At 34.8% G+C, this 17,867-nt stretch overlaps 1 protein-coding gene across 2 annotated transcripts in view; it reads left to right on the top strand.

The window, feature by feature from the left end:
* Positions 1–17,370, top strand: part of CDH6 (cadherin 6) — a 202,152-nt gene extending 184,782 nt beyond the window's left edge. For both annotated transcript variants that reach the window (XM_056824260.1, XM_001364806.4), the window contains exon 12: positions 10,297–17,370. In XM_056824260.1, coding sequence (XP_056680238.1) covers positions 10,297–10,787 — 491 coding nt within the window. In that variant the 3' untranslated portion in view covers positions 10,788–17,370. The remainder of the gene's footprint in view (positions 1–10,296) is intronic.
* The last annotated feature ends 497 nt before the right edge of the window (positions 17,371–17,867 follow it).

The following is a 17,867-nucleotide window of genomic DNA, read 5'->3' as shown; positions in this document are numbered from 1 at the left end:
ACAGATGAAGAAACTCCAAAAAACCTTTCTAACCCTCAGCTTTCTCATTTGTAACAATGAAATAGGACTTCCATTATGCAAATTTAGGTCTGTTGTGTATAAAGTATTACATAATAATAATGATGATAATAGCTATTTTAATTAATTTAGCAACATTCTACTACAAAAGAGTAGAGAACTTGTCCTTATCTAATGTACCTGCAATAGAGCCATCAGTAACTTTTAAATGTAATATACTAACATTAATAATTAAACATCATTTGTATTAAGCATCTAAATTCTAAATACTATAAATTATTCTATATTGTATAGCTTTAAAGAAGATAAATAATGTTATGCCTATCTCTTTTTAATTCTTATGAGAGTAAACGGGAATTGTTCTTTCAATATAGCAATATGAGATTCTATATAATTAAATGTCTGCAGAGAGCCTACAATTTATTTGGTCCTTCATAGAGAGGTATACTTAAACCATTACAGACAATAATAACTTCTATTTCCACAACCCTTTGGGGTTTAAACTATCTTTAAAACAATTATGTTTGGTTGCTGGTGCAATTATTCTCATTTTATAAATGAAGAAACTGAGACTCGGATCAACTGGCTTCCCTCTAGTCACATAACTGTGGCAAGAATGGAATCTCTGCTATTTTTTCTGAATAAGAAAAATTACTCTTAACTGATGCATGATGTCTAAAAAATATATCCCCAAACTGTTTCTTTTAACTGTTCAATTCAGATGATGTTCCCTTCCCTTTATTAGAAAAACTTCCTCTCCTCTAGCTCACTTCAAAATCCTTTGCAGTCTGTCTTCTGACCACTTCATTTAACTGAAACTTTTCAAAGCTCCAAATGATTTTTTAATTAATCAATAAATACTTATCAATCACCTACTATGTTCCAGGCAATGTTCTAAGTGCTAGTAATATAATACAAAAAAAAAAAAAAGAAGAAAGTACCTGCCCTCAAAGAGCTTACCCTCTAATGGGATAAAACAACAATAACAACAATGAAATGGAAGCTAAGAAAGAAAGAAAGGAATGAGGATTGGGAGGTACCTGACATCTGGGCATGATAGGGAGATCAAAGAATTCCCAATGTAGTGTATAGCCAGGTGAGAATTAAATGGCTATGCTGATCCCTCTCCTTAAATGCAGGTTTTAGAGTTCATAGTTACACCTCCCAATCAGAGGGTATTGAAGACATGTGAGTACTAATACTGATTGGATTTTTTAGGATGAGATTTTCTCAGTGATGAGCTTCCTGGGGCATGATTGAGAAGTCAGACAAGTTCCAAAGTAATATATCCAAGTGCCAAATCTAGTAGCCTTTTCTCAATCTTCATTCTTCTTTATCTCTCTGTAGCATTTGAGCCACACTTTCCTGGGTACTCCCTCCTGTCTATTGTTTTTGTTGTGTGGTTTTTTTTTTCCTGACTGCTTTCTTAATTCTCCTCCTACAAGTCTGACTATCTCCTTTGCTAGATTTTGTGTATGTGTATATGTGTGTGTGTATTTATATATATATATGTATATGTATGTATGTATGCATGCATGCATATCATACCCCCTAACTCTAAGTATAGCCCAAGGCTCAGTCTTGGACCTTTATCTCTTCTTGATCTACTTTCTCTCAGTAATCTCATCAGTTTTCCCGATTTAATTATCATCTCTATGCAGATGGTTCTGAGATCTATATATTTAACCTTAGCCCATCTACTAAGCTTTAGCTTTGCATCACTTGATTGATATATCACTAAATTGGTTAAATAATTTAAGTAGTATTATGATTTTTTTAATTTGTTGGTATAACCCATCCATGCGCACTTCTTTTCTCTCTAAATATTAAAATTGTTATATTTCTTTAAGAAATATTTTGTAATTGTATTTATATTAGCTTTGAATGTACCTTGGTAAATGGACTTCCAGAAATTTCTTGCATGTTATAGTTATTTTAAATGGGATTTTACATTTCTGTTATATCCTCCTATTATTGCTTTGTAGATGTAATTTTATGTTGGTGTTTATTTTGTATAATGATTCTTTACTAAAGCTATTATTTACTACCTAAAAGACTTTGAACTGAATGTCCCATAGATTATTTAAAGTTGTCATTTCCAGAATAGAAATCCTTTTCTAAATTTACCTATTTCCATTGAGTATGGTGCTATCCTACCAACCTCCCAAGTTCACAGCCTCACTGTCATTCTTGACTCTTCTCTCTACCTCATCTTTCACATCCAATTAGTTGCTACATCTTATTTCTACCTCCAAAACATATCCCATAATCAATCTCTTCTTTTTAATTGCACAACCATCAATCTAGTTCAATCAGTCAACAAACATTCACTAAATAGCCAGGCACTGTATCTTCATTATTTGTAGCTAGGACTAATGTTATAGGCTTCTAATTGATCTCCTTGTCTTTAATGTTTCCCTAGTGCAATCAGTTCTCCACACAGCTGTGAAAGTTTTTTTTCCTAAATTTCAAATCTGACTATATCCTCAATAACCTGGCTCCCTATTATATAAACTCTATCTTTAACATTTAAAACCATTCACAATCTACCTTTCCCATTTACTCCCTTTCACATACATTGTAGTCTAAGGGAAGATAAACAAAAACAAAACAAAAAAAAAAACCCTCTGCTCTAAATATTTCTGAGTATAGTGAATGTTTGTTTTTGTTTTTATTTTTTAACATTGACCTAAAAGTAGGCCAAAAGCATGGACATTAAAGTCACTTTCTTAGCAAAATTCCAAATTACTTTGAAGATTGAAACAACTCACAACTCCACAAACAGTGCTTCAATTGATCTCTTTTTCTATAACTTCAAAAACTGACTACTGCTATTTTTGCCATCTTTGCCAACTTTCTGTGTGAATAGGTGAAGCTAAATTATTTTGATTTCTGTTTCTCTAATTAGTGATTTGAAGCAACCTATACTTCATAGAGTTATTAACAATTTAAAATTCTTTCAAGAATTGTTTATTCATCTTTAACTACTTCTCTATGTAATCTCTTTTGGCCTTATATACTTGGTTGAATTTCCTATATATATTGGATATGAGATGCTTGTCAGAGCTTTTTAATACAATACACAATTTTGCCAATGTACTTTGCCAATTAACTGCTTTTCTTTTTATCCTAGTTGCATTTTATTCATGCAAATGCTTTTTTTTTTCAATTTTATGGAATTGAAATGATCTATTTTATCTTTTTTATGATTGTCTCTATCCTTTTTTGGATTAAGAATTTACCTCCTAACCACAGCTGTGAAAGCTACCTGGATCTTTTTTCTCTTTTCATTGTTTATAATTTGCCATTCAGTATTCATATCACATAGGTATCTTTAGTTTATTGTGGCATATTGTGTAAGATATTGATCTGTAGCTTTCCCAGCAATTCTTGTCATTCCCCAAGCAAGTAATTTATGTTTTCAAGTTCATCAAACATTTAGTTTTTGAGTTTAATTATTTCTCATCCTTTTTCTAGCCTCTTCCACCATTCTACTTTTATATTTTCACTCAGTAGAAAATAGTCATAAGGATTACTGCTTTATAGTATAATTTAAATCTTGCAAAAATATTCACCCTTAAGCCCCACTTTTTCATTATTTCCTTTGAGATGCTAAATATTTTTCCTCAAAATGAATTTCATCATTATTTTCATAGTTCTTAAAAGTATCTCATAAGTAATTTGATTGGTATAGCACTGTCTATGAAATTATTTAAGTAATAATGTGATTACTCTGTTGCTACCACCTAGCCATGAGCACTGAATATTTCTCCAATTATTTAAATCATTCTTTATTTCTTTAAGGAATGTTTTACAATTGTATCCATAAAAGACTCAAGCATACCATGGAAGATAAACTCGCAGATAATTTGTGCATTTTATAGTTATTTTGGATGAGATTTCTATTTCTATTATGTCTTACTTGGTTTTATTATTGATGTGTAGATATATTTCTTTATGTCAATGTTCATTTTGTATAATGCTATTTTATATAAGCTATTAAATGTCTTAGTTTCCTTACTGATTCTCTAGAATTTTCTAAATAAATTGTGATAGAGTCAGAAAATAGAAATTGTTTTGACTCAATTTTGCCTATCTTGATATCTTTTATTTTTTTCTCACCTTAGTACTACCATTTCTAAAATATTACCCAATAATAATAATAAGGAAAGTGGGCATCTATACCTCATTCTGGTATTTATTGTCAAATTTTTCATGTTTTCTCATTGTATATAATGGCACCTTTAGTTTTACATATGTAATTTTTATCATATTTGTATAAGATCATAGATAAATGGAAGAGACCTTAGAAGTCAACTAGTCCAACCCTTTACTTTTTTAGATGAAAAAATTAAGGCATGAAGACATTAAATTGACTTTTTAAGAGCTTATATCTGAACTAGGATTTGAATTCTCATCTTCCTAATTCTGGGTATACCATTCTATTCCTTTTGTTGTGCTGCCTTCCCAATGCTTTTTAGGGTTCTTAGTATAACTGAATGTTCCACATTGCCAAAAACTTTTTTCTTTTTATGCAATATAATTACATAGTTTGGGATGTTTTTATTTTCACTATAATTGTGGTCATTACTTCACTGTTGTTACCGTCCCTAGTTAAAGTTTTAAGCTCCTTGAAAGAAAGGGCTGTTTTACTTTTTGTCTTTTTGTCACTGGTTCCTAGCATAGGACTTCACATGTAACAAGTACATAATAAATGTTTGTTGATTAAGTGACTAATTGCTTTACTCTGGAGAGAATGTTTTCCACTGCAAAACTTTGCCTTAAAGATGTTTTTCTTTTCCAAGGTCTTTTTTACCACTTTTCACAATTCTTTCATTTTACTGGTAATCCAGAATTCAAGATTACTGAAAGAGCATCCAAACCCCTATTATGGCTCTCTATGTATTAGTTTCTGATTTTTAAATAGACTAATTTCTTCTAGACCATAAGGACTAATGATGTCACTTGTTAACTTGTCACGGAAGGACTTTCAATTTCCATTCTCAACTTTATTTCACATCCCTCCCTTCAGACATTCTCTGTTCAAACTGGTCTTCAGGCTATTCTTGATCTCATCCTGTACTCTCTCACCTCTTTGTTTTTGAGTTTTGAGTTCTTGTCTTGGTTTTGAGTTCTTGTCTTGGCCAACACATTTTACTCTGAATCGTGCTTATTTGAGGCTGTGTCTTATCCTGTCTTCCCTCAAAAGCTTATAAGCCCCTAGTTGGGAGCAGATCAGGTCATTTTTTAACTTTTGTATTCCTAACTCTTAGCAAAGTATCTAATCATAGTAGATATTTCAGGACATTAAAGAAAATATAGGATTTTCAACATTTGTAAAGTGATTGTAATTCAGTCATAGAAAAGTATCATAAGTCTTATAATGGAAAAGATCCGAAGCAAGCATCTAGTTTAGTCCTCTTTCTTCAGGCAGGTAAGGAACAGATGATGCAACTAAAGCCCACAAAGGTGTGCTCAAAGACATGCACCTAACAATTGAATAGAATTTAAGTCTCCAGCTTCTTCAGAGTCCTTCAGATGATCTTAACGCTAATTACACACATGACTCTTCCGACTTCAGGGAAAAATAGTTTTTCTTTAAACTAAGTATTCCAGTCTCATTGACTGTTTCTCCTCATTATCCACTTATCACTTTATATTTCATTTTAAGGCCCTTGTTTCTGGTCTCATTTGCTCTTTTTGTTTCCTTTTTCTTTTTGTATGAGGGATAATGTCTTACCCCATCTACTCAATGTGTTTCTTCTATCTTTTACAAACTCTGCTAGGCTTTTTGTTTCTAGTACCTACCATAAAACTTGACACACAGTAGGCACTTCTACTCAATGGTTGAAGGAAGGTTTGAAGTAGAAGAAATAAGCAGAGCTCTGTTCTTTTGAGAATATACTTACATTAGGAAAATAGAAGTTGCCTACCTATAAGAAGGGGTAGAAAAGAACATTGAACTTGAGACTGGGGAGCTGAATTGAAATCTTATCTCTGAGACCATAGCTGGGTGCCAGAAACAAGTCTAACTGAGTATAATAATATATGTGCTACTGACCAAGATTTGAAATACCAAGTCAATGTGCTGTTATTTTTGTTATTAATACTAAATTTAAAAGAGGCACCTTAAAGAGAGGAATAACATAGAATTGAAAAAGGCCTCTTATAGGGATGGTTAAGTAGGTCGTCTAGCCTTAGCTTCCAACATAAATTCTCTTAATATATAATTTAATTCTGTGGTTCTGTATTTTTATAAGGATACATATGTATCTCACTTAAATTTTAACCTAGTTTATCAAAATAATAATTGCTAATCTTATCAGGATATTGACTCTACCCTATATATATGTGTGTGCCAGGCATTGTGCTAAGCACTGGGGATGCAATTAATAAAAAAAGACGGCCTCTATTCTCAAGGATCTTATAGTCTAAGGAAGGAAACAATATGAAAAAGAAGGCAGCAAAGTAGAGATGGGGAAGGGGGAGACAAGACACCTGAGAAAATCTTTTCCATGGAATTGAAACCAGGCAAGGCAGCAGATGTTAAGTGGTAAATAGTAGGTTAAATGCCATCCAGGCTTTGCTCGACTTTGTCCACTGCGGAAGGGGCTGGTGGGGGTGTGTAGGTGCATTGAGAGGGGAGTGATTTGTAAACTCTTAAATGAGATCTCCATGACCTCAGCTCACATCCAAAATATCACTGAAACACTAGGGAAGAGCACAGATGGAAAAAATATACAATGTGAGTTTTACCCAGAAAGTGCTGCCCAGTTTCCCAGGTGATGGTAAATGCCCTTACAATTTATTGATGCCCCTTAGTAATTATCTATCTTAATTCATTCACTTGAGAAATAAGGAAACTGAGGGTCACAGGGACGCTTGATTTTCCCAATAAATTTATTGAATATTTGGACTCGGGACATGAGGTTTCTCACTGTGGTTCTCTTTCTCTTAATGATTGCAGACATTGTCAGCCTCTGTCACAGACTGCTTATCCGTTAGTTGTTTTGTGCCTATTATCTCATATGCTGGATTGTGAGTAGGACCCAGGCTTCTAACTATTTTGTTAGATTAATTAAAATGGTTAAATAGTCAAATATTATTCAAGTAGTTAATTATTTTTCTTGAAAAAAAAATTGTTAAGGATTTGGGATGATTAATTGAATCTTTACTATTGCCAGAAGAAATTACTGAGGAAGATACCAGTGACATGTTGTAGTAGAGCATAGAATAGAGCTAGTAACCCCTTACTATGTTGCTTGCACAAATCATCTGAAACAACTCATGATGAGAGGGTCATTCATTCCCCTTCACTTTTAAAGTTAGTTTTAGAGTCTACCTTGGTCTAAGCCTGTGCTCTCTTCTTTTAATCATATTCTTTCTTTTTTAACCCTTTCTGTCTTAGTAACAACTCTTAAGACAGAAGGGCAAGAGTTAGGCAGATGGGGTTAAGTGACTTGCCCAAGGTCACACAACTATGAAGTGTCTGAGATAAGATTTGAACTCAGGACCTCCTAACTCCAGGCCCATTATTTTATCTACTGTACCACCTCTCTGGCCCTTTCATCACCATTTTCAACATGATTTAGTTTATTTTCATCACTAAGACACCATAACTAGCATAGGAACAGAGAATAATAGGAACTGATCATGGGTTTGGCAGAAGGAATATTTATTTCATTTCACCACTGATACACAAATTTATCCACCTGTTCTGATGACAAACTTTCCAGAAAATTACTCATTTCTCATTCAACTGAATTAATGATGAACTGCTTTAAACTTAATTTAGCTGGTTCTCAGAGAATCATAGGATTCCATTTGGAGCTGGAAGGAGTCTCAAAGGCTCTTCTTAGTTGAACCGCTTTCTTTTACTAATGAAAAAACTGAGGTCCCAAGAGGTTGTGATTAGTCCAAGGTTACATAGATAGTGTCAGAGGCAGGTTTCAAACCCAGGGCCTCTAAATGGAATACATTCTATACAAAACCTCAGTGGGTTGTTATATTAGAGTCTTCCTCTAATGCTTCATTAAAAGGTTTCAAAAAGGCCCAATAAAATTGAGAAAGAATATCACGTGAAAAACCTCCAATCCTTGGGATATTGCTAGAAGTGGGTTTGACTCAGGTCAGTATCCTGTTCATTCAACTTCAATGTTGAAACAAAATCAAGTATTCACAGGTCATTAAATAGTTAACAAAAGGAAATTTACTTAGCCATGGCACAGACATGATACTCCAACACTTACCTTGAGTAGATGTGTCCTGGCCCCTTCACCTCCATGTGGACACAAGTCTGGCCAGCACAATGAGGCAGTTTTTAGGGACATCCACAAAGTCTGAAGGACTCTGACCTTTTGAGCCCTTGGATGACCAAAGCCTACAAAAATTCAAGAAGCTACCAGGAAGCTCTGTCAAGGAAGGCAAATCTTGAACCTTGCCCCCCTTTGCCAATCAAGTCCTGGAGGCACCTTTGCCACCCATAATAGAAAAATTAGCTGACCCAATATTTTAAGGAGAGAGGGAATCAGAGACGAGTCTAGAATGTATTCGCTATTTTGATGTCTCAAAGCAAGACTCAGTTTAGACAATCTATTCAGGTGGGTCTCATTCAGCCTTTAAAGATCTACTGGGAAAGATTCAGTATTCTCTCTCAGCAACCCACCCCCATGACTACCAAAGTAGCTAGAGTTGAAAGCAATATGTAATGCTGTCCTGAGAGTTGTTAAAAGGGAGGGAGCCAATATGAATACTAAAATATTGGTTGATGTACACATTAAATAAAAAAGAACCACAATATATATTAAAAAGGGAAAAATTAAAAAAATAAAAGGGAGGGAGCCTTTCTGTGTCTTTTGGCAAAGGGAAGTGTGGAACTGGATAAGAGGAGAGAGAGAAGGGAGTTGTAGAACCGAGGGGAAAAGGGAGATGTGAAAAAGAGGGAAGAAAGTGAGTGTTTGTCATTTTCACTCCGTGGTGTCCAGATCCTTTTATCTGTCCTCGTAGACCCCCGACCTTCTCCCTCTTTCTCAAATGTTCAATATTGGTCTCAAAAACCCTTGACTCCTGCTTCCTCAGAAACTTTAATTTCTACAGCCTCCATCTCTAAAGTACCTCAAACGTGAATAAGAAACACACTCAACTTAATTTGTAACAGAACCTAAGAGTTTTGGTTATAGCTCCGAATATATGATACGAATTCATTATAATGTGTTTTTCTTCAATTATGTAAATCATAGGATCATATTATGATGAAAACCTATTCCAGCCCCATCATTTTAAGTATGAAGAACCCTGAATAGCTGATACAATATTGCAGGGAGAGTAAATGACAGAGCCAGGATCTGAGGGTCTTCAGAGTGTTTCTGAGAGTTTCTATTGCAGATTATATACAGAAACTTGTCATTTGCAGATGGGTGAACTTCTCTCTAAATGATCAGTTTGAATTAAATTTCACAAATTAGAAGAACTGTTCAAATACAAATATTGAATTCTCCATGACATGAATTAAACACAACATGGAGCCTCCTGGGAAGCATGAGACACTGAGAGCTGATTGAACTTCAACAACTTTCAGTAGCAGAACATGTCCCCACTTAGGCTTGTTAGCTCAAATCAAAGGTAGCCTAAAATGCGTCTGACTCTCAGCCATCATTTCCAGAATGTTGACAACTATGATTGCTTTTGAAATCCTGAATTTTTAGCTATTATCTGCAATTGAGCATGTTTCCATGTACAGCAGTCAAGCATTGCCGTACACAAACACATTCACTAGCCCTCTTTGGACGTCAAACTAATTTTATACTATTCTCAGCGGGAGGAAAAAGAAATCCTACTGACAAAGTTATTTTAGATATAGAGTTATGCAGACATTTCCTCACATTCCAAAAGGTGCTAGCCTTGTCCTCATAACCAGGTTCATAGCATTTTAGGTGTTCAGCATAATTTGCACTCTTATTACCGCCCTTTTGCTATCTTTTTTTACCTTGAGACCGGTTTGCCATTTCAAAGAAGCAAAAAAAAGAACGACTGACAAAAAGATGACTATGTCCTTTCTTCCACCGTTATTGCAGTCTTGCTTCTTTCCAATTCTTATCCCTTCTTGGTCTTTAATTTGTTCTCAAAGAGGTAAGGAACATTCTCAAAACGCAAAAGTTGAGTTTGCAGTTTTCCAGACAACTTTTAAAATTTGATCGTTTGAGCAAAATATGTCTTCCTGACATTAATTGGGGAGCAAATTAACTTTTCCTACTTCTTCTGTTTTATTTCTGTTTCTAGTGACGGTGGTGCTTTTTGCAGCTCTGAGGCGGCAGAGGAAGAAGGAACCTTTGATCATTTCCAAAGAGGACATCAGAGACAACATTGTCAGTTACAATGATGAAGGTGGTGGAGAGGAAGACACCCAGGCCTTTGATATTGGCACCCTAAGAAATCCTGAAGCCATAGAAGACAATAAATTACGCAGAGATATCGTGCCAGAGGCCCTTTTTCTCCCTCGACGGACTCCAACAGTACGAGACAACACTGACGTCAGAGATTTCATTAACCAAAGGTTAAAGGAAAATGATACAGATCCTACTGCCCCGCCATATGACTCCTTAGCTACCTATGCATATGAAGGCAATGGCTCTGTGGCAGAGTCCCTGAGCTCCTTGGAGTCTGTCACTACAGATGGAGATCAAGACTATGATTATCTCAGTGACTGGGGGCCACGCTTTAAGAAGCTGGCAGACATGTACGGTGGCACAGACAGTGATAAAGACTCTTAATATCTTGCCTTTTTCATTTTCCAATACAGCATTGAGATATGTGAAGTGGCTATTTCTTTATATTTATCCACAGCTCTGTGAAGGTTCCTCTATTCTACCAATTTCAAATGTTAATGACTGCAGTCTGTGTGGATCAAATGTTAGAGACTTTTTCTAGTAAACTTTTATGAGTTTCCAAGAGGCAAAGTTTTATTTTTTAGTGCATCCAGTTTACCAACCCAGTCTTTCAGGCACAGTGGTAGTAGAGAGGACAGGTGCAATATTTTTACTTGTTCTCTCAGTGTATATTCGAGGACATTATTCTTTCCACTCACCTGTTCTTTTGACTAGCCTTCATCGATTCAGCTCAATTACTGTTTTAACTGTACATTACACATACTGATGTGATAAGGAATTGCAATTTAACCTAAATACAGTATTATAGTAAAAGTAATGGGGGAGGAGTAACTATAAAACTAGTATTGGCTAACAAAGAGATGAAAAAGTAATGTAAACTATAATTTTACAGGTAATTCAGAAATACCAGTTAGCCGTTGTCTCCTATTCTTTGAGTATTTTTTTTCAATATTAGCTACTCTTCTGAAAGCATGAAGTCAGTTAGTAATCAAGGGTACAAATTCCATAGATCAATCTGTCGTTGGGTACACTGTTCCATGGATGTAATATGGTGAGCCAGCCCAATTAAGGGTGTAAAACTTCAGTGCTAGTTTATCATAGTTTTATGATAAATTTCGAGTTCGACAAGCATTTATAAAGCGATTTCCATGCACCAGTTCTATGAGTCATAATCGCAAAGTGGTAGTTTAAAATTTTATTAATTCTCTCTCTACTCATTCAGAATTTATTATCATGTATAGGCATGCTGAAGTGTTACCCTTGAATTATATTATGCTTCAGTATTTCAAGAATTTGAGCTTTTCTCTATAGGGATATTCCTTTGCCAAAGCAGGTCACAATTCCTCCAAAACTTAGAAGACCTTCTTGAGTTGCTGCAGCCAAACTGTCACCCAGTGACCACTTTTGGTGATGATCCACTGTAAAATGTGATAGGCTAATTAATGAGGGACAGCCCTTTACCAATCCCCCAGAAGACTTTCTAGCACGACCTACATTCTCAGAGCATTTGAAAACTGACTTCATGAGGCAACAGAATAAGAATGTTGAGAGGTCATTCTCTGGGGGGAAGAAGACTTATGTGTGAGAAATCAAAGGTTTGACAAGCAATCAGTGGTGTAGAGGAAGGAAATATTTAACATTATTGAATTGAAGACCAGCAAACTGATAGAAGTGATCATTTGAAATTATCTAAAATGTTTAGATTATTTAGATTATAAACAATAAATGAATTAATTGCAAATGACACTCTTTGTTAAAACCCATAAAAAAAATTGTCAGATAGTTCAATTCTTTCTCTCCTGTCCTTGTAAGCAGTTTTACTGCATGTTTATGAAAGTATTAAAATGCTCCCTATATTTTTTAAAGCTAGTATTTTAGACTTTTCACCCAAATTTAACTAATTTTTTCTTGATTGGTGTGAATTTAGTAATATTTTGCTGAATAATATGAATTATGCTATTGATGGTGGGGTGAGAGCCATATTTGCAACTGAATTTTGTTGATTTACTGGGATTTCTACATATTTACCTAAATATATTTAATAGATATAGCAATAGATGGATAAATTTCGGTTGATAGTGTTTAATGAAAAGAAAATGGAAGCCTACCATTAAAGTGCTTACAGAAGAGAAATTAAAATTAAAATCTTGGTTATCTTGAGTGAGCTAAACAGGGTTGTTCAAAATATTAGTTAACTTTTTTAAAATATGTATTTCTTTAAATTGATATTGCCTTTCTTCCCTTAGCAACTCTATCATTCTTGCCTTGAAAATTAATACTAAAATCATTGTTCCACATCATGACAGAAGAGTAATGTAAAAATAATTGAAACCATCATTCCTATAATTGCACTTTTACTGTCATGTAGTGGGTTATTTGGAGGACCTAATTTATGAACAAGTCTTTTTTGGCAAATTCCATTAATTTCTTGATAGCATCATCATGATCTTGTCATTTAAAGAAACCTATCATGTCTAATGATAAGGAATTTCCAAGGTACTGTAACTTTAGAAATCTTTGTTTATACTCTTAAAACTTTAAGATATAATTTGTTTATATATAAAACAAATAATAGATATGCTTAATACACTGGTTTGTCTTAGGAATTTACTTTCTGTTAACATTAATTTACTATAGATATTCTGGTTGTGGTTTCCATATTAGCATTTTGCCATTTTTTTATTCTCACAAAAATAAAGATATTTAAGTTAATAAAGAGGTATACCATTTAGTAGATAACGGAGTAGAAATTAATAATGAACTTTTTAAAAATTAGGGAAATGTAATATTTTTATTACATAGTCAAGTACAGTAAAACTTTTTAAGGAACTTCGAAATCATAGAATCATTGATTTAGATCCAGAAGCAACCTTACAGGTCTTCTAATACAATACCCACATTTTAGAGATGAGAAACCAGAGGCCCAGAATAACTAAATGACTTATTCAAGGTCAGATGGGCAGAACTGGGATTTTATCTTCTTACAACTAGATTCATAGAGCTGAAAGAAACCTTACAGATCATTTCATCCATTGGAGAATTTTATAGTTTTAGAAACTGGGGAAGAGAATAAGTGATTTGTCCAAGGTCAATTAGTAAGTGACAAAGCTGGGTTCATCAACCCAGGCTAGTATCTTGATCTTTTCCAATGCACTCCACTGCCTTCTTATAATTTCTTGAGTGATACTCATTTTATAAACACTCTACACCCAGCAAGTGGCATTTCACAAGTGGATATTTCCCATTTATTGGGTTTTATTTTCTAAGCTCTTCATAAAAAAAAATTAAAAAAAAACTACATTCTACTGTAATTAACCTATGTGCATCATAGCCACAGGATATTACTGAGAAAGGTAACAGCAAAGTTAATTTAAAAGAATTAGGTATTTATAGAACTATAACAGCACCTTAATTACAGTATTCAATATAAAATTAAAAGGGCCATCGTTCCTTCTGCTTCAGGTCATACAATAATTTGAAGCTGGGAGGAAAGACATTTAGCCAAATGGAAGACTGCCACACAGAGGGGTCTTCCTCTTGAGCACTTGACACTAATTGATTCTTTTTCGGATAGAACACTTGTTTACGTATGGTGAACTAGCAGTGTTCTCGTATTCTCCTAAGAAGAGTGAGTTGGTCTTTAGAATTAAATTCAAGGTTTGACTGACAAGGCTTTTATTTCAGCCCCTGAAATTCCACATTTCATCAAGAATAGGCTAATCATGTTTTTTGTTTGTTTAAATATCTAAATAACTATTCAGCTTGTTATCACAAAAAACTGATCAAGTGAATCCTCGAGGAATTAGAACATGTAGGAAGGGAAATATATGACATACTTTGAGGGACTATTAGTTTATCATATTTGAATACTATTTTTTCCAGTATGTGATGCAAATTGAACAATTAACAGTGGGCAAATTTTTATTCCTTTATTCTACTACCCCCTCTCCTTTCCCACCATGATCTCAATTAAAGCACCATTCAGTGTGCAATTAAAAAAGAAAGTGCTAGAAACCTAGTTGAAAGTGCTAGCTAGCTATTAAAAAATAGGATTTCAGCTGAGTTTTTCATTGCACCTCATCTGGTATTGGATGGTGGTGTGGAGGAAGAGGAAAGAGCAGGAAAAAGGAGAATGAAAGTTTTAACAGTGTTACACCCTCTTTGTTTTTCACTGAGATACTAAAAATTGTCAAGTGTGAATATTATTCTTATTTTTTAATGGGTTTAGAGGTCATTCCAAGGACACTAATGGGGTTTACCCACATTTCTTTTTCAAGATGAAACCATTCACCACCGCTATTATAAACTGAAGATTGAGGGAGAAAAGGATTAAAGAATTTCATCGTAACTTTAGAATCAGTGGTGGAAGCTGCTTGCCAACATAACAAGGATCAATCACAAAATCCAATGGTAATAAATAAATCCTAAATAAATAAAGGAAATGGGAAAGAGGGCAGAGAGCAGTGGGAAAGGAAGATGAATTGGTAAAAACCACAGGGAAAGGAAACTTGAATCCATGTGTTAACCACATAGTATTTGCCATCTTTCTCTGAGGAGTAAAAGGGGAATCTCAGAGAGGTTCCCAGATCCAAATTGACTTCATTTTTCAGATTCTGTCAAAACCTACGCAGCCAATCCAATCAGCTAGATTCCTTTGCGTACTCTTCTCTCAAAAAAGTTTGCAGAGAACTTAACACATACACACTCACACCCATACACACACACACACACACACACACACACACACACACTTTGCATCTCCTAAATGTTCTGGTTTTATTGAAGCAAAATAACTTTTAGAAAATTTTCTTTTTGTTATTCTTGTCAAATGTTCTAAGATGCAAAACCACAGGGACTCTCAAACATACTAATTTTCTCAGTGGCAAGCCACATCTTGATGCTTCCCTTGGCCTCTGGTGTGTGTGTATATGTGTGTGTGTGCCTGCTATTGGGAGAAAAAAAAAACACAATGTGGTCAATAATACAGGCATCTGTACATTTGAGGTTCACAAAGAGGAGTGACCAGAACTAGAACACAATTATGGAATGCCTCTCTGTTTGTTGCTGGAGGCAATTTGCAATTTTAAATGGGACATGTTTCTATCTCAGCTTTTTCTATTTCCCCCTGGGACAGAAACTGGAAGGCAGTGATGAGCTGCTGCCCCTGGGCCCTCATTTGATGAGAAGCAGGGGGTCATAAGTTCTGTGTAAAGCCCCAACAAACTAAGAATGCCCCTCTCCCCAAAGTGTTCCCTGGGAAAGTTGTCAGTTTCACATAATCTCATTTTATGCAGTTCTGTCTAAATGAAATCTTATCTAAAATTGTGACCTACTGGCAGGTGGTCCAGAATCTCAGCAACCCATTGTGCTTAAATTAACACTCCAATCTGGGCTTCTTTATCAAATAATGAAGCCAAGAAGATTAACAGAGGTTATTTGGATCTTGACTGGTATATGAACTATTTCTTAGCATAGAAGAAGGAGCTGTCCTTTCAGAGAGGCCCAGAGTGATGGGCCTACATGCTCTAAAGTTCCACGAGTGTTAATGCAGCAACATCTTTAATCTCCCTTTGGCTTTTTTATAGGATCATTTTCTAAAGGGATGATTCTTTCCTAAAAACATGGGAACAAAATTGTATTTAACATGGGAGGGAACACTCTTAGAAAAGCAATCCATGGACTCTCACACTTCTTAAAAGTTAATAAAGAAATATCTCATTTTTAAAGCTACTAGTTTATGGTCTCTGCACCGTCGATTTAATTTAAGCATTGCTGAGACAATCTTTAATCTGCTCACCATTTTGTAATACCTTATTTACGATGCATTTTCATGTTTTAATTTGGGGAAAACGCTAGCCTGACAGTGCCAGGAGATGAAAGCACCAAAAGGAGGTCAAATGGAAACAAATGCTATTACCAGCTGTATTTCAGGCAGGACTGTGGCACTTAGCAGAAGAGCCATTGGGTTATTAGATTAATTTCAAAAGAGCTTTTACAAGTTGCTTAACTACATTTTTTTTTCAAACTCATGGGCTACAAACTCGAATTTCTCCTCAAATGGGGTTAATTTGACAAATGAGGCATGGGTCCAGCATTGTGGAGAGAACATTCCACCCTAATGGGATCTTGGTCATTCCTCTGAGACTGCACTATTTATGTAAATATGTCTGGAGACACTTTCTATAGCTTTTAGTTTTCTATGATCTATTAGTTTAGGGATGATTAAAGAGACAAATGTATAGACTTATTTGACTTTCAGGTGAATACAGAGAGATGATCAGTGTCAAAGTGCTTTGCTCTGAGATGGGGAAAAAAAGAAATAGGAATTCTTCAAAAGCATGGGATTTTTGTGATTACCTTCAATGTTTTGGAAGTTAAGCTGCAAAAGGAAAGACCTTATAATAAATGCTCCATGAAACTTAACTGGTACCAAGATAAGTCAATGTGGCTGCAAAGTCCTACTGTGATTTGTGATTTTAAACTCAAAATAAATGTGTTGGGGTATTGATCTTTTTTAATTAAAAAAATACTTCCAAGTATAAATTGAAATTGATGCCACCCTTGAAGATTTACTAGCTGGAGTGCTCTGAACATGCAGTTACTCTCAGTTGTCATCCCCTTGTTCAGCAGAGACAGAGTCTGATGGAACAGTCACCGCTCGGCACTAAGAATCAGTTTCGGTTAAGATTTTCATGTTTTAATAGCATACATTTGGAAGTTTTTCTCTATGAAAATAGTGCGGTTATGATTACTTTCATCTCAGTGTGGCTGACCCCTTCATTATGGTCAGATGGGCAATGTGTACTCCCTCCTGCCCCTACGTCTTGTTCACCGAAATGGCTTTTTCATTTTGTTAGACTTATGGATTTGAAAAGAATGCAATTTAAAAGTGAATTTGCCTTTTTGCAAATCAATTTTTGTAACAAGTTATTTATATGATACTACTTAATAAATTGTTTTTTTCTAACTTGGCTTTTTTCCTCCAATTCTCTCAAATTATAGTTTATATTTACAGAGCTAAAATTGTTTTTTTTTTTTAAATACCAACTCACTTTGACCTTTCTGGATCTCCTGCTTTGAGCTCTAGATACATGATTGGGGCTTTAACTCAGACTTAGAGCATGCAGATGCTTAAAGCCAAATCTCTATCGTGTTTCTCGATGGTGGCTTGAGCTACCATTGCAATGCAGACTTATTTGCTGCCTAGACTTAAAAAAAACAAAACAGTGCTATTATTTATCTAATTACTGCATTAAGAGAAAAAACTGTTTCTTCATGAATGCTAATTGCTGATATATTTTAAAAGAGCCCATCACCACATTTTTATCACCATCTCCTCCCAGTTGGCAGTTCTTTACTACACACTGCCCCATAACCCTAGCCTTAGAATTAATTGCATATGAAGACCCGGGATACAGCAAAACCAAAAGCAAAGGCATTTTTTAAATCCCTTTCTAGGTTCAC

This window comes from Monodelphis domestica, chromosome 3 (assembly GCF_027887165.1).
Source record: "Monodelphis domestica isolate mMonDom1 chromosome 3, mMonDom1.pri, whole genome shotgun sequence".
Taxonomy (NCBI): domain Eukaryota; kingdom Metazoa; phylum Chordata; class Mammalia; order Didelphimorphia; family Didelphidae; genus Monodelphis; species Monodelphis domestica.
This window is presented reverse-complemented; position numbering and strand designations above follow the sequence as displayed.